Source organism: Stereum hirsutum (assembly GCF_000264905.1).
Source record: "Stereum hirsutum FP-91666 SS1 unplaced genomic scaffold STEHIscaffold_14, whole genome shotgun sequence".
Lineage (NCBI taxonomy): Eukaryota > Fungi > Basidiomycota > Agaricomycetes > Russulales > Stereaceae > Stereum > Stereum hirsutum.
In genome coordinates, this window is record NW_006763144.1 from 1,112,547 (window position 1) to 1,139,554 (window position 27,008).

Genomic DNA, 27,008 nt, shown 5'->3' on the forward strand with positions numbered 1-27,008 from the left:
GTCACTCTTGTGTTTTTGTATTATATCATGATCATGATCGACGTGTAGACCATACACAATATGACCACCTTTAATGGCTGTGAAGTACCGTCGGCAGTGTGGCCCAAAGGCCACAATTCGGGTGTGGCGTTGGATTTCAAACTCCGCTCCGAACAACGAACAGGAACACCCTGGAACACCACACTTGAACCACACGGACGGTGACGGACCCCGTTCCATTTACATAGACGACAAACAAAATAACATCAAGCAGGCGGTAGAAACACCGTCCAAAGCACGACCGACACCGCACCCCACACCACGCTCCAACCCACCCATATCTTCCCCCACCAAGGTTTCTCAAACACGAGCCACGCGGCGGCCCAGTACGTGAGCGGCATCGAAGCGGCGAGGCGGAGTGCGATTTGGGTGTGGGAGTTGAAGAGGAGGGTTAGGGAGAGGATCAGGGCGTGGATTGCGTGTGGGGTTAGGGAGGAGGATAAGAAGGGAGATGAAGGTGGGCGTTCGAGTTTTGGTTGAGTTCGGGGATCTGGGTTTGTTTGGTTTGGGGAAGCGGGTTTCTGAGTGTTGAGGTAGGAGGGAAGGAGACGGTGTTTGAGGATGGATAGAAGGGTGGGCAGGGTGTGTGAGAGGTGTGTGAGCGTGAAGGTGAAGAGGAGAGTGAGGACGGGGGCGGCGAGGAGGAAGTTTGGGAGTTGGGAGAGGGTCCAGTAGTTGAGGAATCCGATGTTCCAGTACCGCGCTTGGACGTGGGTATATATGAGAGGGATGGTCTTGTTACACCACAGTGGTGTCGAAACGATCTGGCCTTTGTCGTCATTAGGGGTGCAGAAGAGAACGTACGCGGCCACTTGATGTGCGACGAATGGCACGAAAGTGAGAGCAGTGGTGAACACTGCGTATGCAACCTTCTTGATTGAAAGCTAAAAAATTACGATAAGATACTCCAACTTTTGTCGTAGTATGGATGATAGATAATGTGCTGATTGTAAGATTGATGAGAGCTCACCTGTCCGTGCAAGAGAGGTTCAACAACAAGTCCCCAGATTAGGAAGCCCCCTAGTAGTACACCATTCGACCGAAATGCGCCTGCAAGTGCGAACCAAAACGTCGCCCATAGCCATTGCTTCTTCGCGCACGCCAACATGCCTTAAAGAAGTCGGCCTCGATGAGCGTTTGACGAGGAGAACTGGGCAGGGAATATACCTTTATATGAGAAATAGGTGAAGAATGGCTCTGTGTAGGCTGCATAGTGAATTGTAACTGGACTGCTGGGTATAAGCGACAATAATGACGCGATGAGAGCCAGAGACGTTGAATTGAGATGATGGAAGGATAATCGGTAGAGCGTGCTGGTACTGCTGCACGCCACAGCGGCCCCCACGCCACGAAGCAGAATGTTCTCCCATCCTAAGTCAGGACCTCCTCCAAGTGATATCAAAAAATGACTGAGACGACCCATAATATTCATGACAAGCGGTAATCCAGGAGAGAATGCCCATTCGTGTTCGTAAACATAGCCTTCACGGGCAATGTGCGTGAAGTGGAAAGCGTCCCACCGAAGAAGGGAAGATGTCAAATAGGGTGTAGAATCATCGAACTGAGTACTCGCAGAGGAGTCGAATGACGGAAGGTGAGACGCCAAGAAGACGAGCGAAATAGTACAAGCACGGGCGGCAACGGTGCAGACGTTCAAGAGGCGAAAATGGTCGTCAACCAGTGTGGGTGTCGGCGAAGACGTGTCCGGAGCCATACGCCCCTTGTTCGCATGTTGTTTCCCCATCGTCGTCGACGACAATGACTCTGCTACATAGATTGTCAGTTATAACGACCCGTTCGACGAAGACAAACATGCCTTGAGGTCACGCGGAAAGAAGACAGTTGATGGTCAGCAGCAAAGCCTGTGATTTCGCGTCTTGCCTCTGACGCGCTCTCTCACTCCAGTCTCTGCGCCTCAGCCTTGCTGCTTACACTCGTGCGCACATCCGTCCCATAAACTCCCTCTGGATACTTGGACTGACACATTGAACAGGCAGAGGCTCTAAAATGTCTACGGCGTCGCCACACAGAAGAGCAATGTCTGTACCCCAACCCCAGCCTCCTTCAACCGTTTCCGACCATGCTTCGGACGCCACAGTTCATTCTCTAGTACCTACACTGCTTGATTTCGTGAATACTGTTCCGCCACCACTTACAGCAGTATTGACTGGTCTATCACCAACTGTCACTCCATTTCGACGTACTCTCGAAATTCTCAGTTGGCAAGCACCATGGTCCGAGAGTTGGCTCGTGGTCGCCGCTTGGTGGGGTGTATGTTTATTGTCGAATTTTGGGTTCAGGTGCGTGCGCCTACGTCTATAACTTATTATGTTGCTGGCTGACGTGGATACTTATTCAGATATATGTTTCCCATAATATTTTTGACAGCCGTGGCTTTCAGTAGATGGCGAGCCCGAATAGCTGCAAAACGTCCCACTTCAGAACCCGTAACAGAAGATAACCTCCAACGGACAATCTCGGACCTCTCCACCATTTTCACACTCATACCTTCCTCCCCATCCCTCCCAACAGCAGACTTCACACTTCTACTCCGAGCTTCCGCAATTCTATATCTTCCCTACCTCCTCCTCACATTCTTCGTTCCCTTACGAATCCTCATCGGCTTCGCCGGCACCATCGTCCTCACGTGGCGAGCGCCGTGGGCCACTCTGATCCGCACCAGCATCTGGCGAAGCGCCTGGATCCGGTGGTCAGCCTACCGGCTGTGGTCCTACATCTCCGGAGCCCCATTCCCTTCTCCACTGCCCGGGCCACACCTCGTCTCGGGAAGCGCCTCGTCATTGTCAATAAACCAGACGCCGGTGAATACCGTCCGATTTTTGTTCACGGTATATGAGAATCAGAGGTGGTGGATGGGATTGGACTGGACTGCGGCTTTGGTTCCGGGCGAACGACCTTCGTGGTGCTCCGCCACTCAACAGCCCGTCCCACCACCAAGCGCTTTCGCACTTCCACAGCCTACGATCGCGTATCTCAAAGATTCTGACCCGAAGGGCGCCGAGCGCAGGGTCAAGAGGGTAGCGATGTGGGGATGGGAAGAGACGGAGTGGAGGGTCGTGGTGAAGAAGGAAGGGGAGGACGAGTCGAAAAGGGTGGAGAGGCCGTTACCGGTTCCGAAGGAGGATGGGGCGAGAGGAGGAGGGAGTGGCGCGAAGTTGTTCAAGGCGGCAGAGAGAATGATGGAGGCTCCGCGGTCAGCATCGACTGCGTCTTCTTCGAGTGCGGGGACGGGTGGGAAGCCGAGGAGCAGGAGTCCGGTGGCGACGAGAACAGGTTCTACTGCTGGGGAGGATCATTCGGATGGTACGGATGGAGCTTATGGAGACTCGGATGATATTACTACGGATACGGACGGATGGATTTATGGTGACAATAAATGGGAGAATCGTGGTAATAAAGGCGGAATGGGCAAGGTCAGCATTTATTGCTTTTGGCTGGGCCACACCATTTTCCCACGCATACGCCACATCAATTTCTAACGGACTTTCCCGTCTTATAACCTTGTAGTACACAAGATACCGACGCTGGACCCGCATCGCAGTCCTCACGGAACTCGTCGAACCAGTCTCACCAGGACAAACCGGCATCCTCGTGGAAGACAGCGAACACTCCATCAGACCCAGTCAGACCATCGAGTCTGCGCCCTTTGTCGCGTCGCCGACTTCGACCTCGCTCGGGAGGAAAGATACGGAGGAAACGACGTCGACGTCGGCTGAAGAGAAGACTGGGCTAAGGCAGCGGTTGAAGGCCGCTGTGGCTGGGTCGCATTGATTTTTGGGAATTAGTACTGACTCTGTTTGAGATTCATTGGCATGGGGTGTATATGAGGGATATTTTGTTGTAATCTATGTACTGCGCTCTAATGTGTATGATGGTTGAGCTCTCCTTTCCTGATGTGAGTGTAGTCTTTGGGCAGCGTTTTCAGAGCATCGGACCGTGATTTGCCTGCGACGACCCGCGTTGTGCGTTGCAAGAAAACGGTTCGGAACATTTATTCAACAAGAAGAACGAGATGCTATAAATATTGTACAGTACATAGTGTGCATCTAGTGCAGCTTAAAGGTCAAAATGCTACTACGGTGTCGTATTGACGGCGTCGTTGTTTGCACAAGAACCTTGATAACAAAATCTCGGGCCATAAACACGATTCGGAGGCCACCGAACGCATGAGGATCAAGGGTCGATGGTGGTGAGCTCTGCTGGTCATAGTAACTTAGTCAGTAAACAACATGATACGTCTGGGACGCACTGAGTGAGCTGCGAAGAAGCACACACCAGTATATTCGACTGCACATGAGTTAAGTCGTGTTAGACAATGATCCTTCTCTCGGGGCCGGTACCATCTCAATGTCCCTCACGCCTTCGCCATCATACACCTGGCAATATTCTTCAGATCCATGTAATACCTCTGTTGGATTTAGCTAGTTGCAGCTCGACGTCGCGAGAGCTTTCGCGAGCTTTCGACGGACACGGATGACTCAGCAGCGCAGCTGCTTTGCCACTCTCTCGAGTACTGTAGAATATTCGAGTATAATTTGTACAGTAGTATAAATACATGAAGAGTTTACCTGTGTAGGGCATCGGTTTGCCCTAACACAAGCCAGCCTCACAGCTCAGTGTGATTGCAAGCCCTCTCTGATTTCTCGTGCTTTTCTCACTCGCTCACGAAAATCCAACACAAACCGATCTCGGTACCGTCGCCGATAACCCGACGCTCGTCCATCATGTCCAGCTTAACCGCTGCGACTGATCTACCGACGGATCTCCCGACGGCAGCCCCTCTCGTCGCCCCTGCGCTTTGCCTCACGCGTCGCCACTCCCTTGCACCCACTCCTGTGCGCCACACCCGCTCTACCACCCTTCCTCTTCGTCGCACATCCTCAGTCGACGCCAGCGCACGCACCCCGCCTCTGCCATCACCCTCGCGTTCTCGCGACAGTCATCCCGACTGGAGCAGAGCGATCTGCCGCCACTGCCGAGAAGTGGGCCACATAGCCCGTGTATGTCCCTCCGCCACTCTCGTCACCTCGTCCCCGCGTAAGCCGCGTAGCGTGAACGCGCCGCCGTTACCCTCTCCATCACCTTTTTCATCCGCCGCACCTCCTCCGGCCTCTCCACCCTCCAACCCCGCGTGGCGAAAAGCCATCTGTCGTCGCTGTGGTATTACCGGCCACATCGCACGCACCTGTCCTCGTCCGAGCCCAGCTCCGAGACACCCATCGTCCGCCATTTCCGTGCTTTGTGCATAGAACGGGTTCGATCCCCGGTCCGGAATTTGACGTTGACTCTCCGCCGTCCCTTGTCGCCACATCCTCAGCCCCTATTCCGCCACTTCGCCGCCACCCACCGTTCCTCACCATCCCTTGCCACCCACACTCCTCGCCACCTTCGCCCCGACTCTCTTTTCGGTGTCTCATCCAGGCTGTATTGGGCACGGTTTCGGATGCCGTAGCGCCAGGTGAGCCGATGCTCACGACGCCTCGACGCGCATCAACCGCTAGGATACGCCGTTCGTCATCGCGAGCAGAACGGAATTGCCATATGAAGGAACGCGCACATGTCCAGGGGGAGTTCCTGACGACTGCCGTAGGTTCTGACCATAGACGGGTAATTCACTGCATGTCGTAGTTGATCTCGAGGTCTTTCCCGCACGTCTCGCTGAGGGGGAGTGTTGGATTTAGCTAGTTGCAGCTCGACGTCGCGAGAGCTTTCGCGAGCTTTCGACGGACACGGATGACTCAGCAGCGCAGCTGCTTTGCCACTCTCTCGAGTACTGTAGAATATTCGAGTATAATTTGTACAGTAGTATAAATACATGAAGAGTTTACCTGTGTAGGGCATCGGTTTGCCCTAACACAAGCCAGCCTCACAGCTCAGTGTGATTGCAAGCCCTCTCTGATTTCTCGTGCTTTTCTCACTCGCTCACGAAAATCCAACAACCTCGTAAATAAAAACTAGCTGCTTATCATTGGCACGAGAGTGGTGTTACCGTCGCTGTTCTCCTGCAGGAGCACCCTCTGACTGTCTCGCAGTTCTTCACGTTCCAGTTCTACGGCGTCGTCGAACTGATTCTCCCACCAATCCGGATCGAGAGGAGCACCAATATTGCCAAGAAAGCGATTTTGAGCGAAGACTGGTCCAGCAGTGGATGTAATAGCCGCAGTGGAGGTGCCTGGGTGTGACTGGGAGTCACATGAGCGAAGGTTGAGGTAGAGGCGGTTGACCAGGAGGTTTGGTAGTCTACGTCAAGATTGAGAGAGAAAAAAGGGTCAGCCATGCACCTGCTTTGTATAGCCCAAAATATTATATATGGTGACATACACGCTGAGATAAGTTTCAAGTATAGTTAGTGCTATGTTTCCCATGTCTCCACTGGTTGACGTGGACATCTGTGTAGTACAGAAAGACGAGGAAGCTTAGCACGTTGATACACAATACTATGTGTGAATGCACTGACATAATATAAGACCTACTATGAGCGGTCGTTCAGCGATGATCATTCTGGATATAGACCTAATGTAAAAGTCTGATCAAAAAGAAAGCTCTGAAAGGCATTATCGCCAGAAAGTACAAGGTTCCTAGTAAGATATGAGTGTGGGCGGCTGAAATAGACAAACCTGTAGGCTCACCGTCTCTAAGTAGGACTTCGGAGATGCTGCCGCCCTTTTCGACCCGACGCATCTGCATAGCATGTCGATATGTCTTACGTATCGTGATTCCAAAGACCAGTATATCGAGCGCTACGGGCAGGAAGGAAACAGTGGTATTCGCGGCTGTTATCTCTATAATTGATGAGTTTGAACATGAAGGACATAGTAACCACTACCCTGCAAGCCTACCTCTGCAAAAGTGGCACACTGAAATCAAACGGCGATGGTGTAAAATACACTGATCAATGTTTACCTTCCATTGTTCGGGGGGTTATATTCTTCGTCGCAACCTCCAAAAAACACCTCGTTCGGGGTCCCTTCCGACGAGATATTCCGTACAAGAGGAGGACTACTCATCTGCCCGAGTCGATATTGTGGCCTTTAGCCTGAAGGTGCAACAGCCTGGCAAAGAGAACAGACCCAAATGTCTATTCCAGATCTTGTGAGGGCCATCACCATTGTTATCCAGAGGACGGCTTTCGTTTGACCGCACATGGCATAGACCCTGAGGGTGAGAAGCACTCATACCCAACACAAGAGTATTTCAGCTCAACGACAAATATTGTATATATCATCGTGACTTACTATATGTAGTGACACCTGAACATGTCCCGAAGATCAGCTGAAAGTGTGCTAGTACATTGCAACTAGGATGACTCGGACTGAGTGTAACGACTGCTTGCATTTTTAGATCTATTAGTACCTTGTGTTCGATACAGAGCCAATGCGTCGAGTCGCCAACTTGATAATGAGGGAAGCTCCATATGCATAGCGGTTTACAAAGAAAAGAACTGCGGGGCAAGAGAGTCTGCGCGACCATACGGCCTGGATCTCCATAGGCGCAGTCTGGATGAAGTCAAGTGCCCACAATGCTTAAGAGACAAATGCCATGAGCATTGCAACGTAGGCTTGGAACGACTACCACGAACCGACTGAAGAGGCGGAGGCATAGTCTGCAATAAGCCTGCATAGGGGCAATGCCCTGATTAATATGCGGAGACGCAATAAATGACTGTACTCGCCCGAGTAAGTCCTCGAGCGCGATCCCCCGGAGTGTCCCAAACTCAGGCATGGTGCGACGAGGACGTACAAGCAGAGGGCGTGGATACTTTCCTCGCATTGTTCAAGACTTGATATAGGGAATCCCTAGAGGCCTCTCCGTTTCCCATCCTGAACGGCTCAACAGATCAATTGTAGCAGAGCACGATAAGAAACAGATATAGCTGATACCCATAATAAAACAGTTGATCAACGAGTTTAGATGAATGTAGCTCACTTACGATGACTTCGAGCGGGTTCCACCTAATGGTTGTGACCTCAGAAGTTTTCACCACACCAAGAACTTGTTCTCTACCAGCCAGAATCAAGGGGAGCTCCAATGTTCCGGAAATTGATTCTCGGAAATTACTGGTTCCGACACGCCCATCGTGTATCAAGGTTGTGTCTGAGCATCGTGATTTCTTTCCTGGAAGGTTGAGGTGAAGGCGGCTGATGAGAACGTTGGAAAGCTTAGTCAGAACAATCATTTGGGTTCGGAGCGGAATGAGACGTGAGTTCAAATAACTCAGCTTGGGGAGATGGTTCTATTGTTCAAAAAGACATATGATGATGAACATAGTAGACTCACCGGTGGAAGCGCGCGACAGGGGATGGTAATCCTTTGAGGCACAGTTAGCATCACGGAAAACAGACGGAATATGACCTTGTGAAAGCGACTCGGACTCTATATCCTAGCGAAACACCATGCTGGGGAGAAAATAACATATTTTGCGACGTGGCTCGACAGACCAAGTTTCGCGTGTCGAGACAACGATCACGGACGGAAAGCAAGAAATGAGGTCAACGTACATTCATCATCTCCGCGAGCAGGTGGCATGGAACCTAGCCCAAGTATGAGACATAATAATGCGTCTCTGCTTAAATTAGCACAATGACACTATGCCAAACTTCCCAGACCGTGACGTGGGTGCATAATTCTTCCCAAAAAGTACACTTATAGGTGCGACAGCTCTACGAGCACTCTCGCTGCATCGGCACCATCTCGATGTCTGCGATATCTCGTTGGTTTCCGTCGTAGACCTAATGTGTGGCCCTGAGTGATTTCCTTGACATCGTGCCCGAAAGGTGTACTCACCACTGGTATGAGCGTCGTTTGCCCGTTGCCTTCGGGTGACACCATCGGCCCATCTTGACCGGATAGTCTTGACGTTGTACTGTGGTCTGCATAGTCATCCTCGAATCGGGTTTCCCACCAATTCGGGTCTAAAGGTGCTCCGATGTTGCCAAGGAACCGGTTGTGGGCGAAGGCTGGTTCGGGCATATCCTTGTGGCCTGAAGTCATTGTGGAGCCCGGATCTGCTAATACACGAAGGTTGAGGTAGAGGCGGTTGGCAAGGAGGTTCGGGAGTCTGTTCGTAGTGTTTGGAGTAAGTCAGACCTTGCGAAATTCGGCTCGAGGGCGGCTTACACGATGAGGTAATTGGACAGGACCTCCGACCACAGGAGCGAAGCCTCAGTATCCTTCTACGGTTATTTCGTTGAGCATCAGCATTGGGCAGGATAGAATCATCGTCTTAGAATGCGGTCACTGACATCGGCTAGTGCTGCCTGCGTCAACTGTTTTAGCCATTATTTTCTGTGGAAAAAAAAGGTGGGTACCAATTGAAGTGCAAGGTTTGCAGCTGAAGCAACGGAGACTATGCTGCAAGTGAGAGACAGATACTAGTCAGACGGAGAGGCTGGTACTGTGAAAGTTACTGACAAGAAATACAAGATTCCTAGAAGGTCGTGAATAATGTGTTTAGAAAAATCTAGTGTGGAATGCAGCTAACCATCCCTCAGAAGGACTTCGGTGATGCTTCTCTGGCCTTGTTTGCGCATCTGTGTGACGTGTCCGTATGTCTTAAAGACAGTTATACCGAAAACATAGGCATCGAATGCCAAGGGCAAAACCGCAGTGACAATGTCGGCTGATACCCAAAGTACCGAAACAGAAGATGAGCTTAGCTCATAAGCGGTGATCTACGAACCTACCTCTTTGAAGAAGTAAACCACAACGTCAGTCTCATTATGAGATTTTTAACCTGAGACTTACCGTTGATATGCAAGAGAGTCAGATTCAATCATTCCACACATGGAGAATGTTTCGAATTGTGACCCCTTGGTTGATACGGTTGTAGACATACTCGGAGCATTCTGCTGTAAATCACTCGACTGTGTGAGAGATTTGTTGCGACCTTAGGATAGTTTCAGAGTATACATACCCACAGGTTGACTCCGAATCTTGCAAGGATCATCGTCAACGCCATACAGAGAACGGCTCTACTTTGACCACATATTGCGTAGACTCTGAGCGTGAACAACACTACGAAAGAGGTGTGAAATGTGCGGTAACGGACAACATATAATGCATTGACCAACGGTTCGTGGATATAGTTGCAGTGATCTGTAGGATTGCTTCGGATATAGCTAGTGCATTACAGCTGGAGGGTGTGACGAGTCAGCAATCGGGTTGTCTGTCAACTATAGATACCCAAAGCTCACCTCTTATCAGTCGCAGATACAGGGCTTCCAATCACCAGTTGAAGGATAAGGGACATTCCAAAACAGTAGCGGTTGACAAGAAAGATCGCTGCAGTTCCTGTGGGTCTACTCGACCAGACGCCTTCGATCTCCATGGGTAGGGTCTGAATAAAGTCAAACATCCACAAGACTAGTCGGGCAGAAATGCCAATCAACGTGGAGCACCCTCTGCGCGGAACAAAGACACACACTTGACGAAGATAAAACAGCATAATCATCGATGATCCTGAGCGTAATGGGGCTTAGAGAAGTACTATAAACCAGTAAGTCAAATGTTAAGACTTGCCATAATCGGTCTTCCAGCACGACCTCGTTGAATGCTGCTTGCGATGCTGACATGACGGGCGAAGGACAAAGCGTTAACGAGACTGATGTTTTTGTGCCGGTTCTTTATACTCGCGGCTGGACAGCTACAGGACCCCTCACGTTCTCGGAACACTTTGTCTGATGCAGGAGCAGACGACCACCACAAAAATCTGACGGTCATTTCCCGAAAATAAATTCGGTGAGAACATCTTCCTCGCATTGATGGCCTAGGAGCGCAGTGATGGTCCTAGTATAATTGGGAGGTAGTGCATGGGCGGGATGGTTCGTCCCGAGTGCCAACATCAAGGTGTGGACGCAACTGGTAACACCCTGGAAGAATTCACGGAACGATGGACCGCCGACCATGGAACCGGAAGGTGTCCATCCTCTAGGGATCGAAGGATCGCCTCAAACTACATTGTGGGAGTGGATACACGGAAGTGCATAGTTCCGAAGACGATGAAGAGGGACCATCTAGGACCACCTTGATTCTTGGATAGCCTATTGTGCGACGGTTTTTACCGTGTGCGGAACCCGGGATTAGCTCTGTTCTCGTGCTCACTCTGCCAAATTATGTTATGTGGAGCCCATAATAGTCAATTACAGCAATGGAGTCAAAAGCACCGCAAGATAGACAAGATCATTTGCGAGCGGAGCATCTTTGGGGCCCACATAACATCCATATGTAGGGCAAGGCCAGAGTACGGTTTGCTATAGCTGGAAGAACGCCCAGCCTGACGAGGCGAGTTGAAGGTGGGGGAGATCACTCTGCCTAGAGCAGCACATTGACATCCCGACAAGTGAATGGATCAACCAAGAACGCGAATGCGCAGCTGCTACACTTATCCTGGTGTTGATCAACAAGATGGGATAGAATGGAACTCACTGACGATGACATCGAGCTCGTATCACACCCTACGCAGATTTGCTACCACACCGACAACTGAAACACGAAGCCCTTCTCATTCGCAAACCAAGGTTGCCGTGCACCACCAACATCTCCGCATACCGTGAATTTAGCTTAGCTAAGTTCTTCATCATTGAAGATGGCGGTTTTGGCGACGCCATCGTCCCTGATGACACCGCGATACATGCCTGGGCAGTTCAAAGACAACGCAACTGAGGGGCAAACGTGCCGCAGTTAGCATGATGGTAGTATGTGGGATATACAGGTGTACTGACCGTTGCCCTCCTGGTCCAAAGCGATCACTCCACCAACACCATCGTGCTCCTTGAGATCCTCCACGACCCAGTCCGCGGCCTTCGTGACCGATTCTCCGAGATACTGCATCCTTCTCGCCATCGTCGATGCTGTGTTTTGCCTGATGAACTGCGTACGTATGGTCAGAACATCAGCATCTTCCAAACCAATTCCGAAAGCGGAATGAACAGAGGAACACTTACGAAGTCGCCGTCCCCTGTTCCCGAAACACCCAGCGCGTTGACACCCCCCTTCCCGCGAAACTTGTTCCACGTCCTTCGCAAAAGTCCCTTGACCTTCCACTCTTCCGCCCAAAACCCTGATCCCATGTGTGGCGTGTCACCCACCCTGCCCACCTGCTTGTTCGTCCTCCCTCCCGTCGACGTGACCGCGCAGATGCACCCTCTCATATCCAAGGCCACTGCTCCCACCGTTCCGGTTGGCATCTGATCCAAGTTCAATGGTTCGGGAGGGGATGCCGGAGTATGACCCTCAGGTAGCGGCTCCTCGGGGAGACCGAGACCACGACGATGTTCGCGCCAGCGAGCTTCAGTGAAGAAATACGATGAGGGGACAGTAGGTACACCGAGAGAGGTACCGATCGATTCAGCATAGGAGCCGGATAGGAAGGGGTGTGGGGTGGATTTAGGCGAGAGATAGAGGGTGCGGGCGAGGTGGCAGGGGTTGCGGGTATGAGTGAGGAGGGTGAGGGCGAAACCACGACGGTTGGTTGGGATTTCGGGATGGGTGGACGGGGGTTTGGAGAGCATGATAGAGGTCTCGAGCTCATTCTGACGCGCAATATTAGTCATTCGATGTAATTATAGCTGGCTTGTTGAAGACATACCTTTCCGCCCGTGTTGAAGACAGCACCCTTGCCGGCATTGAAGAGAGGGCAGTCTACATATTGGTCGATTGTCAGGGACGTTTTTGAATGGACGAAACAGGAAGTGACACACTTTCTAAGACCATAACGGCCGCAACTGTCGCGTCCATGGCCTCTCCGCCCTGCTCAAGTACGGCGTACCCAGCACGCAATGCCTGGGCTAGCACGGCTTTGTACTCGGCCTGCTGTACAGGCGTACTCTTCTCGCGCGACATTGTCCCTGCACCACCGTGAATAACAAGTACATACTTGCCTTCACCTTTCTTCGGGTGAGTGGAGATGAGAGGCAGTTTCTCCTGGGAGGAGTAGGTGGAAGACATGGTGGACGTCGTGGGCAAAGATAAGGACGCTGGCACGGGTCCTCTTATGTACCAGGGAAGAGTACTATTTATGTGATGAAATTGTTGTAGAATTCGCAGGGCCAGGCGTCCGAGTCCGAGTCGAACGAGCAGAAAGATAATACATCGTGAAGTATCCGCACACTGAGAGGAAGTTCGGGAACCACAATGTGTTCCGGCCGACTAGGACGACTTAGCCACCAATCGGCGAGATTCAAACGGCGAACTTTAACCCCTTGTTTAGGGTTAGGGGTAGAGTGCCACACTGTCATATCCTTGTTCCCCGAAAGAGGTAGACCTTGTAGCTTATTCCGGGATGGTCTTTGTGCCAGCGGGCCATCGCCTCCCTACATTTAAAAGGAGCCAGTGGCTGGTTTGAGACCATCCCTCACCTCGAATAATTTATCGCCGTTCAACCACTCTGGGAAGCCAACCATTTTGGCTCTGCCCGCCCAAAGCCTATCGCATTGCACCGCATGTGCTCGACGGCGGCAAACAAAGGTGAAGGAGGCTTGAGGTTGTGGCAGAACAACTCCGAATGCGCAGACTACCCCGTCCTTTGATCAAGGAACTAAAAATGCTAGACTCTCCGGGTACAAATATAGTTTTACTTCTCCTACAGTGGGTGCAGTTGCTCTACGCAGACCCCAACATAATATGCGCACAGTCATTTATCGACTCTTCCAATGTAATGAAGTCCTTCCTGCCTAGCTCCTTCAAGAGCTCTATGGCGCGTGACCTTGCCTCCGTGAGCGTGCATAAATCCTTTGGCTCGTCAGGAATGTTGTCGGGCCACTTGCGAGTAGGATATGCCTTGCGCAGGATATCGAGGATCTTGCTCCAGTTGTACGGTTCCGCATAGGCGAGGATGCGCTCGGACTTGACAGCCGGGTTTGTTAGAGCGATGACGTGAAATCGAGCGGTATCGCGGACGTCAACGAAGTACTCTGAAGATGGGGGAAGAATAAGCGTTCAGGATTCATCAAACAGTGGAGAGAATGCGATAACATACGAGGTGCTACTCCATATTTCCTCGCCGTCTCCAGATCTCCCTGGATCAGGGTACGAATCGCTATGAACGACGGCGAACTCTGCCCTTCACCCAACGCTGGCCCAAAGTTCCCACTCGGCAAGACTGCATTGAACTCAAACGCTGGTTTCTCCTCCGCCATAAACTTCCAACACGCCTTCTCAGATTTGAGCTTGCTCGCGGCATATACCGCGAACGCCCTGTCCGGTGTGTATGGCGGTGGAGCCCAAGCGATCTTGCTAGCTTCGTCATTCCACGAGTCGACGGTGACTTCGAAGGGTTTATTGGGGATAGTAGAGGATGCAGCCGATGAGGAAGAGGTGTAAACGACGCGCTTAACGGTGGATTCTTTGTTGGCTGAGTTGAGGATGCCAACCGTGCTGGCAATGGTTTGGGGGATGACAGCGTTCGGGTCTGGCGAGAACGAGACGTCGGACGCGACGTGTACGATGCCGCTTACACCTGAAAAATTGGTCAGACCAACTTCGGTGTAAGTATCCAGGCTCTGAGGGATGAAGGAGAGCTGGCATACCTTTCACTGCTTCATCAAATGCACCGTCGGCACTGGTCTGAGACACCAGGACGAGTTCTAATCTGCCTTTGCCATACTTCTCGTCGAAGAACTTCTGGACCCATTGGCATCGAGAGGCATCCCGGACAGTACCCCGCACTTTATAGCCAAAGGAGAGCAGTTGGTCAGCGGTGTGCGAGCCAATGTATCCGTTCACGCCGGTGACGAGGACAATTGAGCCTTCCGGGATCGCGCTGGACATGTGATAGTATGTGAGTGTACTTCTAAACGGTCAGGGTGGAGTTGGATGGCGAGAGGTGGAATAAGTATGTGTGAGGTTGGTGTGAGGACGACTGACCAGTTCTTATGTACTGCAGAAGCATATGTCTGATGGCTTCTTTACCTCATGTCATATGGCGAAGGAGACCTTTGATGTAAGCGTCCAGCTGTTGCGGTCAGGACGAGGCGGGGTGGAGGAATGTAGATGAAGTGCTCAAGGAGGGTCACGACTCGGAAGCGGATGGAACAAGCCCCTGTTACACAGCCCATGACGATATATCATTTAGCACCGCTGTTGTCAGGTAAGTCACTTTGCCGGAGTGGTTAACGGGATCGCCTGCTATTTATAGCTCTTAGCGGTTGGGCTTTGCCCGCGAGTGTTCGAATCGCTCAGGTGACGATTTTTTGCTTCCTCTCTTCGCTGTCATCGCCACTGCCGCCTTGAATACTCGCCACTCGTACGGTTGTACCGCAACATCCACTTCTCTTGACGGCAACAACTCACACTATACCCCTTCACACACACCCCGTGCAGCAATCTATTGCTGGCTAACGTCCACTTTCGCACACGCAACAAACAACGACCATGAGCGCGACTAAATATGCGAACCTACCGGATATCGTGAGGCTCTTGTAGATGTAGACTTGCTGTGCTCGCAACGTGTTTATTTCCGTTTTTCTCGTCTAGGATACCGCACCAGATATCTACGAAACTGATGATGTGTTCCCGACAACGCAAGCCAAGGTAATATCGGTGTCATGCTTTCCACTGCCCACTCATAGTCTCGAACTGTCTCTCAGCAAGGCGAGTCTAGCGACGAGGAATCCGGTCTCCCCACGCGTCACTCGAATCGCGGAAAGAACGCGGAGGTTCCGAGTAAAGAAGAGCTTGACAGCAGCAGTTTGATAGGCGCTGATGAGGCGAGTAAGAAATTCAGGCGAGCTGAGCGGAGAAGTAGGTCTCAGATACTCTTGCCATGGCATTCACTTGTATCTCACCAGTGTGTTCGTATTACCTATAGGTACCCGAGACCGCTCCTTGTACAAGTATCCATCTACGCGGAGCGAGTCGCCATCACCCAGCCATCCACCTTCGTTAGCTGTCCGCCTTCGCTTGCTTCAGGCCGAATTGGCGTCTTTGGAGACAGAACTTTCGGATCCTTCGAATTCAACTGTGCAAACCGAGGAGGGACATGTTGATCCCGGGGAACTCATCCAGAGCTTGGTCGATGTGAAGAGTAGGTTGGAGAAGTTCAATACGAAGCAGGACGGGAGGTCGAAATTGGTGAAGGAGGTCCTGAAGGAGGAGCCCGAAAAGTTCGAAGACAAGGAAGGCGAAGTAAACAGTTCATCACAGAAGGAGGGCGAGGATGAGGGTAAATCGAAGTCTGAGGTACAGGACTTGGCTGGGATAGATCGTCGGCTAGGAGAGATTGAGAAGCTCGTTGGATCTGCGAGTACTTCATTAGATGAGGTGCGTTTGTTCGCTATGATTATTCTTGATTTCATGGTCCTGATGTCGAATATTAGGCTTCGCCCATGCCCCCGCCCCTTCTTCCCCTCATCACGCGGCTCAACACGCAACTCACCGTCCTGACACAACCTCGCCACCTTGATAACATCTCGCGTCGCCTCAAACTCCTTCTCACAGATCTCGACCGCGCTTCATCCACAAACCACCAGCGCAAGACGTCCCATCACGCCGACTCCTCTTCGGGTGCAGCACCCCCTCCTTCGGCTCTACAAGAACAAATCACTCCACTTCTCACTCGTCTCGTCCCAAGTCTTCCTCACATCCCCCATATCCTAACAAGGCTGCGTACGCTGTCGACATTGCATACCCAGGCTGCTGAGTTCCAAACCACACTGGAAGGGCTGGAAGAGGACGAAAAGAAGGTCAGTGAGGCGTTGGAAGAGCTCGGAAAGGCGGTGGATGATATGGAGAAGAGTTTGGAGGACAATGGAACCTTGGTCAAGGGCAATGTGAACTCGTTGGAGGGACGGATAGATGCTCTGCTCGGTCGGCTGGAGCAGGTGAGCATGTAGAGGTGGGCATGTTCTGTTACGACGTCTCCCTTTCATGTTACTTTCCTTCGGCGTAATGATATCCTTTGGTGGAGGATCTCAACCGGCGAACAGCGTGTATGGATGTCTGAAAATACTAGCGTCTCTCCTCGTCGCATTGAGTATCGCTGGCGTAGAATGCACTGCTCGCGTTCTAGGCTGGGGCGCGGGCGAACATGTTGAACACATGCTTTGAATCTGCGTTGTTCTGATTCCCTGCTTGTTTCGCATCCATCAACTCCTGGCAACTCGTAGACGCGAATGCAGTGCCACTCAACACTGATTCAGCGGCTAAGTATTAGGAGAAGGTGTCGATCCCGCACCGGACTATAGCATCCTAGTTGGATGATTTTCCCTCATCACGCACGTTACGGGACACCTTCTGCAGCTCTCCGTCCCCTCGCCACTCGGATATTGTGCACTATTTCTCCCTAACTGCTTGGATGGGCTGCCCGCGCCACAGGGACATCCTAAAGAATCGGCAACCAACCAAACTTGATGGAACGGTTCTCCGGATATACAACAATCTACTCGTGAAACCCGCTCGACATGTTGGAAACCGGCAAGCCGATGATTGCCCTTGAGGGGTATCTCTTGGCTGAGCTAACATCGCTTCTACCCAGATATAAAACACTGGACTCAACATTGAAAAAATCCCCAGCAGCGCTCACTTCGACCTTCTCCCGGTACCGGATACCCTTTCACCCCTTCATTCACTTCTAACGTCTCTCTTGGAATATCTCACATTATTTATTAATTTTTATACCTCACCTCTATACTCCATATACCTTCCTCTTTCTATCATCTTTCATCTCAGTCATGCGTTCTACTATCGTTTGCGTTCTTGGTGTCGCTGTCAGCGCTTCCGCTATGCCCTTCGTTATTCCCTCGTCTACGACCCAGTAAGCCCCTCTTCTTCGCCTTGTTCGCAAGCCCCTCAACTAATTACTCTTTCTTTCAGCGCCTCCCCGTTCTCCAAACGTCTTGCCGTTTCCCCAGGTCAAAGTCGACCTCCCCTCCCTGTCGGTCCTTGTGGGTGAGTGCTTCATTTTCGACCCAAAGAGTGGTCGGGGCTGGGAAGACGACACAGTCACGTTGATATTTATTTATCCTCCCAGCATACAGGTGGTCGGATTCAAACGGTTCGATCTTCATACTTCATCCTTACTTTAAACAAACCCTGATCATTAGTGTCTCTTGACAGTGATGCGGACGACTGGTCTCTCACCCGCCGTCTCGAAATCACATCGGGTCAGAGCTTACCAGTACCGCCGTCTATCTTCTGTGGAGGGTGAGCATTTACTGTCCTCGAGCTCCCCCCGTTGGCGCGCCTTTTTGACTTCACCTTTTCCCTGAACTACACAGACCAAGTATATCAGGCGCCAGACGTGACGTTGGTGACGATATTGAGGACGGGTTGAAGGCATTCGGGTAAGCTCTCAATTTCTACAGGATTGCTATCGCTATCCGTTGGGTTGCTCAACTTGACTTTTGCCGTTGCATCAGCGGTCTTTTCCTTGGAGGCTTGGGTGCCCGGGATTTGAAGGACGACCTTGAGACTGGCGCGGGAGATGTCATTTCTGCTCTTCCGGAGATTGCTACTCTTGCATCGAAGTTCCTCGCTCGAGAGCCTCTTGATGAGTACGTCCTTCCTGCGTCCTTCTTTCTATATCCAACCGACTGATCCTCATTTTTTGGATCCGTTCAGCAACGAGTACGTTCGAGTTCATACTCATCGCGCACAAACATACAGGGCGTTTCTAAGTTTTTTATAACAGGCGAACGATCCTCGCCCGTGGACTTGGTACTACGATCCTTCATGACGCTGAGACCATCATTCCCGAAGCTCTTCCTCTCATCACTTCCTTACTCAAGTTCGTCGCGATACACCGTCGTTTAACACTACAAAATAATTAATGACTAATTTCTATGTTTATAGGCGTGGCCTTGGTACCACGATCCTTCACGATGCAGAGACCATCATTCCTGAGGCTCTTCCTCTCATCACTTCCTTGCTCAAGTTCGTCGCAACACACCGTCGTTCAACAAACGAATTACTGACTGATTTCTATGTTCTGTAGGCGTGGCCTTGGCACCACGATCCTTCACGATGCTGAGACCATCGTCCCAGAGGCCCTTCCTCTCATTACTTCACTCCTAAGGTATGCCACTCACAGCTCTGAACTAACCCGATAAGTACTCACAAAGCACAACATCTCCTGGTATAGACGCGATATCGGAGACGACCTCGAGACCGCGGCGAAAGATGTTGGTTCTGCTCTTCCGGAGATTCTTGGCCTTGCCTCCAAGTTCCTGGTTCGTGAACACATCGGTGTCGACGATGAGCCCATGCTTCCGAGTCTGACCCCACTTGCGGGTGAATTCTTGAGGTGAGTAAGCGTGTTTTTGTCTGTCTGCTAATCGGACCTGTTGCTCATGTGTTCGTTTCTGACCTCGGTATACTTAGGCGCGACGAGTTGGAGGCTCTCGCGGCGATGGCGAGGCGTGAGATCAATGATCTTGACTAGATGAACTGTGGTTTGTAGGGGCATTATTTTTTCCTTGTGTTCATGGGCCTTCTTTTCTTTTGGGGTTTCTAACCTTTGTTGTTTATGGTTTATATCGTACTATTTTCGTAATTTTGATTTACTGAAGTGGGGCATATTAGGAGTGGAATCTGCTTCCGCCAAAAATCCTTCCGTCCGTAGGTTCAAGATTTCCAGCTGTTTTCAGAATTGTAGTCGCGCCCGCGTTTTCGTTCGATGGAGCGGTCGGAGCGTTCTGACGCAACCGGCTACCGTTTCAGGACGCAAGCGCCAATTCTTATGTTCCTACGAAGGGCCACACCTGCCCTCATAACATCGACATAGGCATCACTATTCCATCTCAGAACATGAGATAGGTGTTTTTATGAGATAGATATCTTGCATGAGGTTCTGGATATTTTTTGGAGACATGTGCATCGGGACTAACGCTCTGAGGGCTTGCTGAGGCATACAAGAGTGCTGTGGCCCAGCTTGTGGCGAACCCGGGTGAGGCTCCGAATGGGGCCAAGCCCCATCGACGAAAATCCTTGATGCGACTACGATTCTGAAAACAGCTGTCAACGTCACGGCATCTTTCACCCAAGATAGTTCACGGACAGAAATGAGTCTTTGTTCCAAGAAAATAGTGTACATTATTATGTATAGCAGCGAGTATTCGTACATTTCGGCATGACTTCAAACGATCTCCGACAGTAACAACATCCACAGCAACATTAGCTCTTCGTCGTCTTGTTCACAAGGCGTTGTGTTCCCCGAGAAATTCCCGAGCGTGCTTCTTAGCCTCTGGAGAGACGCGGTCATCTGGAAGCGTTCATGTCAGCCTACACACACGGATAACGAACAACGAACGAGACCAAGAGCGTACTGTTCAAAGCAGCCCTGTATCCTGCAAGCACTCTGGTCTGGAAGAGCAGCAGTATGTATGTCGGTGAAGTGCCGCTAGTGGAGTCAAAGGGACAAAACTTACGTCGTGCTCGTCCTCAGTGGAGCCCTCGGGCATCTCAACACTGTATCCACTAGCCTCAAGGACCTCACGCGCATGCCGCTTGGCTTCTTCGGATACGCCAGGGCGGTTCAAGGTAGCCTTGTATCCTCCTACACATGGCATCCAGATCATCGTCAGCGCCGTGACCACTCACAACGCGAGAGCCAAGACCGGAGGATAAACGTACCCAAAACTCGGTGGTCATGTTGACTCTGGTCGGGGAGACCACCGGTGTGGCTGGTGTGGTTGCGTGCGGTGGAGCCGCCGGTCTGACCGAGCTCTTCGAGTTTCTGTGAGGCGTTATGCTTGGCCTCCGTGGAGGTGTTGGGGTTGTGCAACGTAGCCTTGTAGCCACCTGCAGCGACGTTATATGATAAGTTCACGGGTACGATACGCGAGAGATGGGACGTGTACCAGCGACGTGGTTGTTGTGCTGCTCCGAAGACATGGTGATTATTCAGTGTAGGTGGGTAAATTGACGGTGGTAAAAGGTGCAAAAAATGTGGAATGGAGAGAGAGAGAGAGCAGTCGACGCGCTTGGGCTTATATACGCGTCCTGCACCGAATTCAGTATTGGCTCCAAGGCGCGTTTGATGGCTGCCCGATCCGAATATTGGTGCAGCATGACGTCGCGTCCCCACGTCGTGACGTCGTTTCGACAACGGCGATCACGTTACCGTGTTTTGTGGAGTTACCATTATTCACTCACGTATTTGAATTCTGGGGCCGGGAGCCTTCGACAAAAGATGTGGACAAGTACCGTGCGGGAATTTGCCAGAAAAGAGAACCATACATGCGAGGCGGCAGTGATATCTGAGAACCTGCCAACCAGCACCAACGTGTTCGAGGCCCTGTCTGAAAAGCCGAAGACTAGAGTTGTAAGCGAGTTCACAGATACAAAGAGAACGACGAGCTACGAAGGTCGGCGGGGAACAGAGTAATAAGAGCCACGAAAAGATGTGGCGATGTGGTGAAGCTAGCACTCGAGTAAGTTCGATATAGTGTTCTAGTGGATATGCTGCCTCCTGGGAGGAGCAAGTTATTGTCCGGATGGATTTGACCACATTGGTCGAAGAAGACCTCCTGGTATCATGGTCACTTCAACAAACGACCTTGGTATGAAATTTGTCAAGTGGAACACAGAGAGACCATCTTCATTAGGAAATGGGAGAGGAAACGATTGATGAGAGGCTAAAATGGAGAGGATAAACAACATACATCTAAGGTTTCGTCATGCTCGTCGACTCCAGCTTGTAGTGATTTTGTGTCCTAGATATGCACATGAGATAATATATGATGAGCCTATTTCGGACAGCATACATGCAAGAGCAGTTTCGAGGACTCAAGCATGTCCTTCGAAGCCTTTCCACGGAAGTATGAGGAAAGAAGAGGCAACATTCCCCAAAATAACACACCTACTACAGGGTAGAGATATCCTCTTGCATCTCTTTGGCAACTTGAAGCACCTTCAGGTCATCCAGTGATAATCCTGCCTCTTCTGCTCCGGAGGTGTCTGCGGTGAGTGCTTGCTATCCGAGTCGCCGGCTTTACAAATGACGAAGTCTGCGTGATATATTTTCAGTTTCACTATGAACACGCATATATGCTGTAAGTAAGCGGGGTTCCACGGGCGAGGCCACGAAAGACAAAGCGCTCACTGATGTCAGTGTCGGAGTTCGAAATTCGAATATTGACGGTCAAGTTGGCATTGGCTTGGACTTGAAGCAGCACGGCGGTCCTCCGGATCCTGCCAGTGGCAAGGGGAAAAAATGCCGCTTCCTGCTTCGTGCCAATGACTTTGAAGTCGTACGTGGATATGGATAGGAGACCCAAAAAGCTACGGCTGTGCAATGTGCATTGTGCAAAAAAAAAAGAGAAAAGAAAAGGTCCCGTAATTCATCCGTGGGAACAAACCACGGGTGGCACCGTGCACGTTATGGTCAATCTTCGACGTTCGTCCACGGTACGTGTCTCTGCGCACTGAAACAATTTAGTGAGCTCAAAACAAAGCGCAATGGATGATTTTGGCTTGGGACGTACGACACATTATGTTGACACAATATGCAGAAATTTCATGCGTGGGCAGTGTGAGTTACTACTTAAGTATGCTAGCGAGCAGGCCGCCTTCCCGCATTAGGCATTAAGATGAAGAAAATCATGCCATTGATACGGCGGCGTTCAGCCTCCTCAGCTCTCCGTTTGACTTTCGCGAACTTAAGGATGAAGAACGTCGTCGCACTTCGTGATATTCCGGGTTCTGAGAGGGTTGAAGCATAATGACGTGCGCATAGAATAATACAGATGCAAGACGACTATCCATCCGTCCGTCCAACCAAAAGCAAAGAAGAAAAAAAAGCATATGAAAGCGACAAGAAATAGCGTACACGAAACACAACCACGACGGGTTGTCAGGCAGGTCTTCGACGAGGTTCGGGATGCGTGGGACCTGTGGGTGTGGCATCGTTTGGCTTCATGCCTACCATACGCTCGACGACGGCCTGTGCAAACAAACAAATGAAGAGAATCATCCAGTCAGTGCTACGCCACACGAAAGCGACAACGACAAGAAAAAGGATGCGCCAGTCCACCCACCTGAGCCTGATCCCAATCCATCTGATCCTCTTCCTCATCCTCCTCCTTATCTTTATCCTTATCCTTCCCCTCCTCATTAAACGCCCCAAGCCCCCACCCACCCATACTCGCCCTCCCCCGCTCTCCCCCATTCGTCCCCGCACCGTTCCCGTTCCCGCTCCCCGCCATCTTCGGATCCGGACTCTTCAACGCCTCCAAAAACTCTCTATCCCTCTCCCTCTCCCTCCCTCCTCCCCCTCCTCCTAATGTCGCCCCCACCCCCGCCCCCGCATACCCCGTCCTCGGCGTCTCGCCCCCTCCATCCAACTCGTCCAAATCATCGCCCGACGATACTTCAGGGTTAAGCGGCAGGGACATCGGACGCGGCCGGGGACGTTGCGCTATACGACCGCGTCGATCGCGGGGGATGGCGGCGGAGAGGAAGGACGGGGCTCGGGCTTGGCGGGGGTGGCCATGGGTCATCCCGAGGGAGAGACGGGCGCCGGTGGAGGCGCGGACGAGGAGGAGGAGGTGGGTTACGGCTGCTTCGCCGGGGGTGGGTTGGGGCGCTGGGGCGGTGAGGGATAGGGAGGTTTGGGGGCGGCGGCCTTGGGAGACGAGGACGAGGAGCCTTTTGGGGGTGATTACCGTTAGATTTAGATGATGATATGATGATATTGGTGATGAGAATGGGGTGGGATGGTGGGTGTGGTGCTCACATTTGTTGGAGCCGCGGGTAGGTGTGGCTCTCGGTGAAGGCGGATTGTTTTGGTGAGTTTAGGAGCGCGTTGAGTTGGGAGAATAGGGGCAGGATGACTTTGTCTCGGAAGGAACGGAGAGCGAGAGTTCGGACGTCGATTGGGTATGGAGAGTGGGGGAGATGGGAAGTCATGTTCATCGAGCCTTTGCCGTTCTGACGCGATGGTGAGGAGTTCCGATGGGTCTTTGGTGTGCGGTACAGAGTGGCGAGGATTGGTTCCGTTTGTAGAGGGAGGAGGACCTGATGCGATAAGTAGGGTGTATATCAGCGAGGTAAACTTGAATAGGTGCTCTGACGTACTCCTTCGACGTAGGGCAAGACCTGATCCCAGAAGAATCCCCAGATGCCGACGACTCGTGCCACGAGTTTCTCGTCGTCCAACCCCGCGAGCTTTCCGTTCAGAGTGTCCATGCCAGACGCTATGAGCTCCGAAGCCTCGGCTTCAAGGGTGGAGATGGCCTTCGACGGGTTCGACATGACGGTCTGTATGTGGCGCTTCACTAAAGTATTAAGGTCTTCACTTTCGCGTTGATACAGGGATCAGACCCCTGAAGGACCATCATACGCACGGACAAGAAGAGAACACTCACATGGGTACTCTGAGCGGCTCGCCGTTAAAGAGGGGCAAGACAAGGACGTGAAGCATTCCCCACGGGTTATCGGCGGACGAGTTGGATGCACTGTTCGCTGCGGGCATGGGTGTAGCGTTGAGAGTGGTAGATGAGGAAGAGGACAAGGCGGGGGCTAAGGAAGAGGGTAGATGTGCGAGATTGCCGAGACGATGCATCTCCCTCGAGACGAGTTTAGCATCATAGGTCCGGGTAGAACCCTGGGATATTCGAAGACAAGGTCAAAGATGGAAACGGCGATGGAGAGTTCAAGTTCACGGATACCTTTGACGGGGACTGGTGGACCTTGGACGGGGTGCCAGAGGCCATTAGCAAAGGCGATGCTGTGGCGTCTCTGAGGCTGTTGAGGGACAGAGAAGAGTCACGCCGGGAGTGGGATGTAGTACGCGGTGGCGGCTGGAGGAGATGTAGTTGGGACGGGACTGGAGAGGCGCGGGAGATGGCGGGCGACTGCGACGAGAGCTTGTCACCGAAGATGGCGAGCCTCTTGGACGACCCGTCTCGTTCCCGCTCCCGCTCGGTCGACGACAGCGCCGCTATCCCTCGCGACGGCGCTCTCGGCGTCTCGTCGCTGTCGTATGACCTTCGTGTCGAGATAGCCGCTGGCCGTTCCATGGCCTATTTAATCCCCTATTTATTTGCAGACAGGGGCGAGTGTGTTCAGAACGAAGAGGAGTCGCTAGTTTGTCGTCGGACACGACGAACGACCCGCGTTGCCACGAGCGTGGACGACGGCTGGGCATGTGCGCCAGGCCCAGGCTCTACGCTGTAGCGCCTCTTCGATTTCGATAGAGTTCACGCTTGCAGCGGCCAGCCGTCAATGCGAACCACCATCCAGAGGCTCTTCTCCGCCTCCCTCTCACGCACACGGCCCTTCACCGTTCTCGCCATCGAGACCTCTGCGGACGACACTGGCGCAGCCATCCTCACATCCAATCGCGACATCCTCTCCAATGTCGTGGTGAAGCAAAACGCGCTGTATGTTTTTCTGTTTTTCTCGAGACCATGTAGCAACACGGCTCATTGCGACATTTCTGATCAGGCATGAGCAGTGGGGCGGTATACATCCTTATGTCGCCGTCCAAGCTCATCAGGCCAACTTGGTGCGTTATTTGTCCGGATGTGGCTTTGTCGGGTTCATGCTGAACCCCGCCACAGCCAGGTGCGATCCGGCGAGCGTTGGACGAGGCAAATATGCAAGTCGCCGACGTCGACGGTATCGCGTACACGCGAGGTCCAGGTATATTGTTTGGCAGACCTATGGTCTCTGGGACCCCATTCTTATTCCTCCGACAGGCATGACAGGATGTCTCGGTATAGGCGCCGCATCTGCCAAAGCCCTGTCCAGCGCACTCAACAAACCTCTCGTCGGTGTGCATCACATGGTCCGTCCCAATTGCGATCCACACATGCCATTGCTCTCGACTGAATCAATCGCCTTGTAGCAAGCCCACGCTCTGACCGCTTCTCTCACATCCCCGCCACACCAACGCCCCATCTTTCCCTACCTCACCCTCCTCATCTCCGGCGGCCACACCATGCTCCTCCTCTCTCATTCGACCACATCCTTCCGTATCCTAGCGAACACGCCGGACGAGAGCATAGGACGCGTCTTTGATAAAGTCTCGCGTATGCTCCAGCTTCCTTGGTCAACTTATGGCCCGGGTGCCGCTCTCGAGGATTTCTGTCTCACCGGCCCATCTGAGCCCGCCGAAGACCATTCAGCCAGAGATAGAGATGCAGATGAAGCTGGAATACCGCAACTGTCCGTTCCAGCGCCTAATAGACTGATGTTCTCCTACTCGGGCCTACACAGCGCCGTCGAACGGTTCATTACCTCCAAGGGCGGAGCCGACCACATCGACGAAAGCACGAAGAGGGCGTTGGCCAGGCGGTTCCAGAAGGTCGCTTTTGACCAGATCGTGGAGAAGGTGCTGTTGGGGCTGAGGAGGTGTCATAAGGCGGGGATTGAGGTGGGGCATTTGGTTGTGAGTGGGGGCGTGGCGAGTAATCGGAATTTGAGGGAAAGGTATGGATGGCCCTTCATGTTTTCCTTCGAGGTGTACCCCTTGGGCTTGGATATTTGGTGATTGATTTTTTGGTATGGTATGGTATGGTAGACTGCTGGACATCACGAAACGCTCCGCTGAATGGCGTGGCGAGACAAAACCTATGCAACTCGTATTCCCTCCGCCACATCTATGCACAGGTCAGCTCCCTTGCATGTTCTCTTTGGCTGATTGTCTGAATTCTTTCTAGACAACGCGGTGATGATTGGGTGGGCGTCCATGGACCGTTTCTTGGCGGGGGACTACGACACAGATTATTCGTTGCCTATACAGTCGAAATGGAGCCTCGAGGATCTATCGGACGAGCCATTACCGCCGTTTTGGGACGAGGAGCTTGTAATTGCTGATCAGGGTTCAAAAGCCTCAGCCGCAGAAGTCGATTGAGAGTGCTCAGAGTCAGACGATCACGCTCACCCGCAAATTTATTATACATTCGCCGTAATCACTGTAGTAGTCATGCTAATAACACCTTCACTTGTGAGATATTGCCCATTGTCCGATCTACCCACTCCCGAGCCACGTCTCGGAGCGTGTCCCCCGA

The 27,008-nt window shown here is 52.0% G+C and overlaps 11 protein-coding genes and 1 non-coding gene across 12 annotated transcripts; 6 read left to right on the forward strand and 6 right to left on the reverse strand.

Annotated features, from left to right (window-relative positions):
- Positions 1 to 245: 245 nt before the first annotated feature.
- Positions 246 to 1,783, reverse strand: STEHIDRAFT_133753 (mannosyltransferase; the record flags this gene model as incomplete). The annotated part of the gene is made up of 4 exons (XM_007308072.1): positions 246 to 923; positions 1,010 to 1,149; positions 1,207 to 1,600; positions 1,691 to 1,783. 4 exons carry the CDS (start codon positions 1,781 to 1,783, stop codon positions 246 to 248), a joined length of 1,305 nt encoding a protein of 434 aa, XP_007308134.1.
- A 293-nt stretch (positions 1,784 to 2,076) lies between these two features.
- Positions 2,077 to 3,831, forward strand: STEHIDRAFT_63630 (uncharacterized protein; the record flags this gene model as incomplete). The annotated part of the gene is made up of 3 exons (XM_007307707.1): positions 2,077 to 2,339; positions 2,399 to 3,473; positions 3,568 to 3,831. 3 exons carry the CDS (start codon positions 2,077 to 2,079, stop codon positions 3,829 to 3,831), a joined length of 1,602 nt encoding a protein of 533 aa, XP_007307769.1.
- An 823-nt stretch (positions 3,832 to 4,654) lies between these two features.
- On the forward strand, positions 4,655 to 5,929 carry STEHIDRAFT_124290 (uncharacterized protein). The gene has a single exon (XM_007308073.1). The coding sequence runs from the start codon at positions 4,785 to 4,787 to the stop codon at positions 5,307 to 5,309; it is 525 nt and encodes a 174-aa protein (XP_007308135.1). The 5' UTR covers positions 4,655 to 4,784; the 3' UTR covers positions 5,310 to 5,929.
- Positions 5,930 to 8,720: 2,791 nt separating this feature from the next.
- Positions 8,721 to 10,631, reverse strand: STEHIDRAFT_160579 (uncharacterized protein; the record flags this gene model as incomplete). Its single annotated transcript, XM_007308074.1, has 12 exons — positions 8,721 to 8,789; positions 8,845 to 9,118; positions 9,178 to 9,233; positions 9,303 to 9,317; positions 9,369 to 9,411; positions 9,472 to 9,487; positions 9,542 to 9,679; positions 9,896 to 9,908; positions 9,974 to 10,074; positions 10,131 to 10,192; positions 10,254 to 10,422; positions 10,484 to 10,631. 12 exons carry the CDS (start codon positions 10,629 to 10,631, stop codon positions 8,721 to 8,723), a joined length of 1,104 nt encoding a protein of 367 aa, XP_007308136.1.
- Positions 10,632 to 11,619: 988 nt separating this feature from the next.
- STEHIDRAFT_102452 (asparaginase) lies at positions 11,620 to 13,114 on the reverse strand (the record flags this gene model as incomplete). Its single annotated transcript, XM_007308075.1, has 5 exons — positions 12,759 to 13,114; positions 12,647 to 12,699; positions 12,003 to 12,590; positions 11,781 to 11,928; positions 11,620 to 11,717 (listed from the first exon to the last, which is right to left on the reverse strand). Exons 1-5 carry the CDS (start codon positions 13,003 to 13,005, stop codon positions 11,620 to 11,622), a joined length of 1,134 nt encoding a protein of 377 aa, XP_007308137.1. The 5' UTR covers positions 13,006 to 13,114.
- Positions 13,115 to 13,659: 545 nt separating this feature from the next.
- STEHIDRAFT_63830 (NAD-P-binding protein) lies at positions 13,660 to 14,826 on the reverse strand (the record flags this gene model as incomplete). The annotated part of the gene is made up of 3 exons (XM_007307725.1): positions 13,660 to 13,970; positions 14,036 to 14,515; positions 14,586 to 14,826. The coding sequence occupies 3 exons, from the start codon at positions 14,824 to 14,826 to the stop codon at positions 13,660 to 13,662; spliced, it is 1,032 nt and encodes a 343-aa protein (XP_007307787.1).
- Positions 14,827 to 15,149: 323 nt separating this feature from the next.
- Positions 15,150 to 15,243, forward strand: STEHIDRAFT_t220. The gene has a single exon. It is a non-coding gene; the product is annotated as a tRNA-Ser (tRNA).
- Positions 15,244 to 15,390: 147 nt separating this feature from the next.
- STEHIDRAFT_84340 (uncharacterized protein) lies at positions 15,391 to 16,949 on the forward strand. The gene is made up of 5 exons (XM_007308076.1): positions 15,391 to 15,465; positions 15,532 to 15,588; positions 15,645 to 15,798; positions 15,866 to 16,317; positions 16,374 to 16,949. Exons 1-5 carry the CDS (start codon positions 15,430 to 15,432, stop codon positions 16,887 to 16,889), a joined length of 1,215 nt encoding a protein of 404 aa, XP_007308138.1. The 5' UTR covers positions 15,391 to 15,429; the 3' UTR covers positions 16,890 to 16,949.
- A 777-nt stretch (positions 16,950 to 17,726) lies between these two features.
- On the forward strand, positions 17,727 to 19,435 carry STEHIDRAFT_160583 (uncharacterized protein; the record flags this gene model as incomplete). Its single annotated transcript, XM_007308077.1, has 12 exons — positions 17,727 to 17,809; positions 17,869 to 17,943; positions 18,026 to 18,049; positions 18,112 to 18,198; positions 18,273 to 18,338; positions 18,414 to 18,548; positions 18,616 to 18,621; positions 18,686 to 18,781; positions 18,847 to 18,927; positions 18,989 to 19,069; positions 19,136 to 19,297; positions 19,375 to 19,435. The coding sequence occupies 12 exons, from the start codon at positions 17,727 to 17,729 to the stop codon at positions 19,433 to 19,435; spliced, it is 957 nt and encodes a 318-aa protein (XP_007308139.1).
- A 751-nt stretch (positions 19,436 to 20,186) lies between these two features.
- On the reverse strand, positions 20,187 to 20,886 carry STEHIDRAFT_160584 (uncharacterized protein; the record flags this gene model as incomplete). Its single annotated transcript, XM_007308078.1, has 5 exons — positions 20,187 to 20,254; positions 20,319 to 20,355; positions 20,421 to 20,548; positions 20,626 to 20,793; positions 20,853 to 20,886. The coding sequence occupies 5 exons, from the start codon at positions 20,884 to 20,886 to the stop codon at positions 20,187 to 20,189; spliced, it is 435 nt and encodes a 144-aa protein (XP_007308140.1).
- Positions 20,887 to 22,660: 1,774 nt separating this feature from the next.
- Positions 22,661 to 25,136, reverse strand: STEHIDRAFT_171100 (HbrB-domain-containing protein). Its single transcript, XM_007308079.1, has 6 exons — positions 24,663 to 25,136; positions 24,360 to 24,598; positions 24,070 to 24,289; positions 23,729 to 24,009; positions 23,031 to 23,640; positions 22,661 to 22,936 (listed from the first exon to the last, which is right to left on the reverse strand). The coding sequence occupies exons 1-6, from the start codon at positions 25,011 to 25,013 to the stop codon at positions 22,847 to 22,849; spliced, it is 1,791 nt and encodes a 596-aa protein (XP_007308141.1). The 5' UTR covers positions 25,014 to 25,136; the 3' UTR covers positions 22,661 to 22,846.
- A 34-nt stretch (positions 25,137 to 25,170) lies between these two features.
- On the forward strand, positions 25,171 to 26,938 carry STEHIDRAFT_102462 (glycoprotease). The gene is made up of 7 exons (XM_007308080.1): positions 25,171 to 25,376; positions 25,441 to 25,501; positions 25,557 to 25,638; positions 25,695 to 25,783; positions 25,844 to 26,427; positions 26,519 to 26,607; positions 26,658 to 26,938. The coding sequence occupies exons 1-7, from the start codon at positions 25,219 to 25,221 to the stop codon at positions 26,849 to 26,851; spliced, it is 1,257 nt and encodes a 418-aa protein (XP_007308142.1). The 5' UTR covers positions 25,171 to 25,218; the 3' UTR covers positions 26,852 to 26,938.
- Positions 26,939 to 27,008: the final 70 nt, after the last annotated feature.